The sequence below is a fragment of the Argentina silus genome, assembly GCF_951799395.1.
Source record: "Argentina silus genome assembly, chromosome: Y".
In the NCBI taxonomy this organism is placed as follows: Eukaryota; Metazoa; Chordata; class Actinopteri; order Argentiniformes; family Argentinidae; genus Argentina; species Argentina silus.
Window position 1 is genome coordinate 23,574,862 of NC_139654.1, and position 900 is coordinate 23,575,761.

A 900-nucleotide genomic window follows, 5' to 3' on the forward strand; every position below is an offset into this window, starting at 1 on the left:
GTGTGGTGTCGTCTGTTGCCTGTGGTTTTGCTGCTTTCACAATCTGTGGGTACATTCTGAGCCCCTTCTAACCTGTCCATCCATAGGTTATTGATCTCTTCTCGTCTCTTTAATCCTTTGATCTTATCACCTTCTATACAATTGAAACCAGAGTTTGACCACTCTTGGAAAGCTGCATTAATTTTGTTAATGTATTTCTATTGTGGGTGGTTTACTTTGATTATTCACTTTAATTGTGCATGCTTGTTTAAGACAACGCTTCCAGACAGAAATTTAATGTTTTCTTTCTTCCTATGTCCTCTTGTCTTGTCAGCTGTTTGGTTTGTGACTATCTGGTGCTTGACTAGCAATCAGTCAAAGATTAGGATGTTGAACCTTATTTCTCTCCCTCTATTTTCAGTGACAACTGGCAGGAAATGGTTACGGAAGAGATCAAGACGATATTTCGGAAGGCCAACAGGCAGGTGGACAAGCCTAAAATCTGAGCGGAAGAGAGAGAGTGAGACTTAAAGGAATAGGAGGATATAGCCACAGCGAGAGAGAGAAAGGGATGAGGGATGACAGGAAGCCAGGCAGTGGACAGAGGTCATCACACTGGCCTGCTCACTCTGGCTTACGTGGAGTCCTTTAAGAGGATTGCCTGTCGTCTGGTTAATCTGCTTGTGGCCAGCACAGCAGAAAGGGAGAGCACTAATGAAATGAAGGTTGTTGTATTATCACGCCACAGGGAAAGTGCATGTCTCCATAATGAACAATGGACTTACTCCTTTATGCCCCCATTGGCCACTAAGTGGCTTCACATAAGAGTAGGTTTTAATTACATAATGGAAGTTATTTTCTGTTTTGCCTCGTTGGTAATGTGGTGCCGCTCATACAGACATCTTGAGAGGAGTGTGGTGT

The 900-nt window shown here is 43.2% G+C and overlaps 1 protein-coding gene across 1 annotated transcript in view; it reads left to right on the top strand.

The window, feature by feature from the left end:
• The window catches only part of LOC310824025 (retinal guanylyl cyclase 2-like), a gene marked incomplete at both ends in the record, with an annotated part of 34,505 nt that extends 34,020 nt beyond the window's left edge, over positions 1-485 (top strand). The window contains one exon of the mRNA XM_083696924.1: positions 401-485. Coding sequence (XP_083553050.1) covers positions 401-485 — 85 coding nt within the window. The remainder of the gene's footprint in view (positions 1-400) is intronic.
• Positions 486-900: the final 415 nt, after the last annotated feature.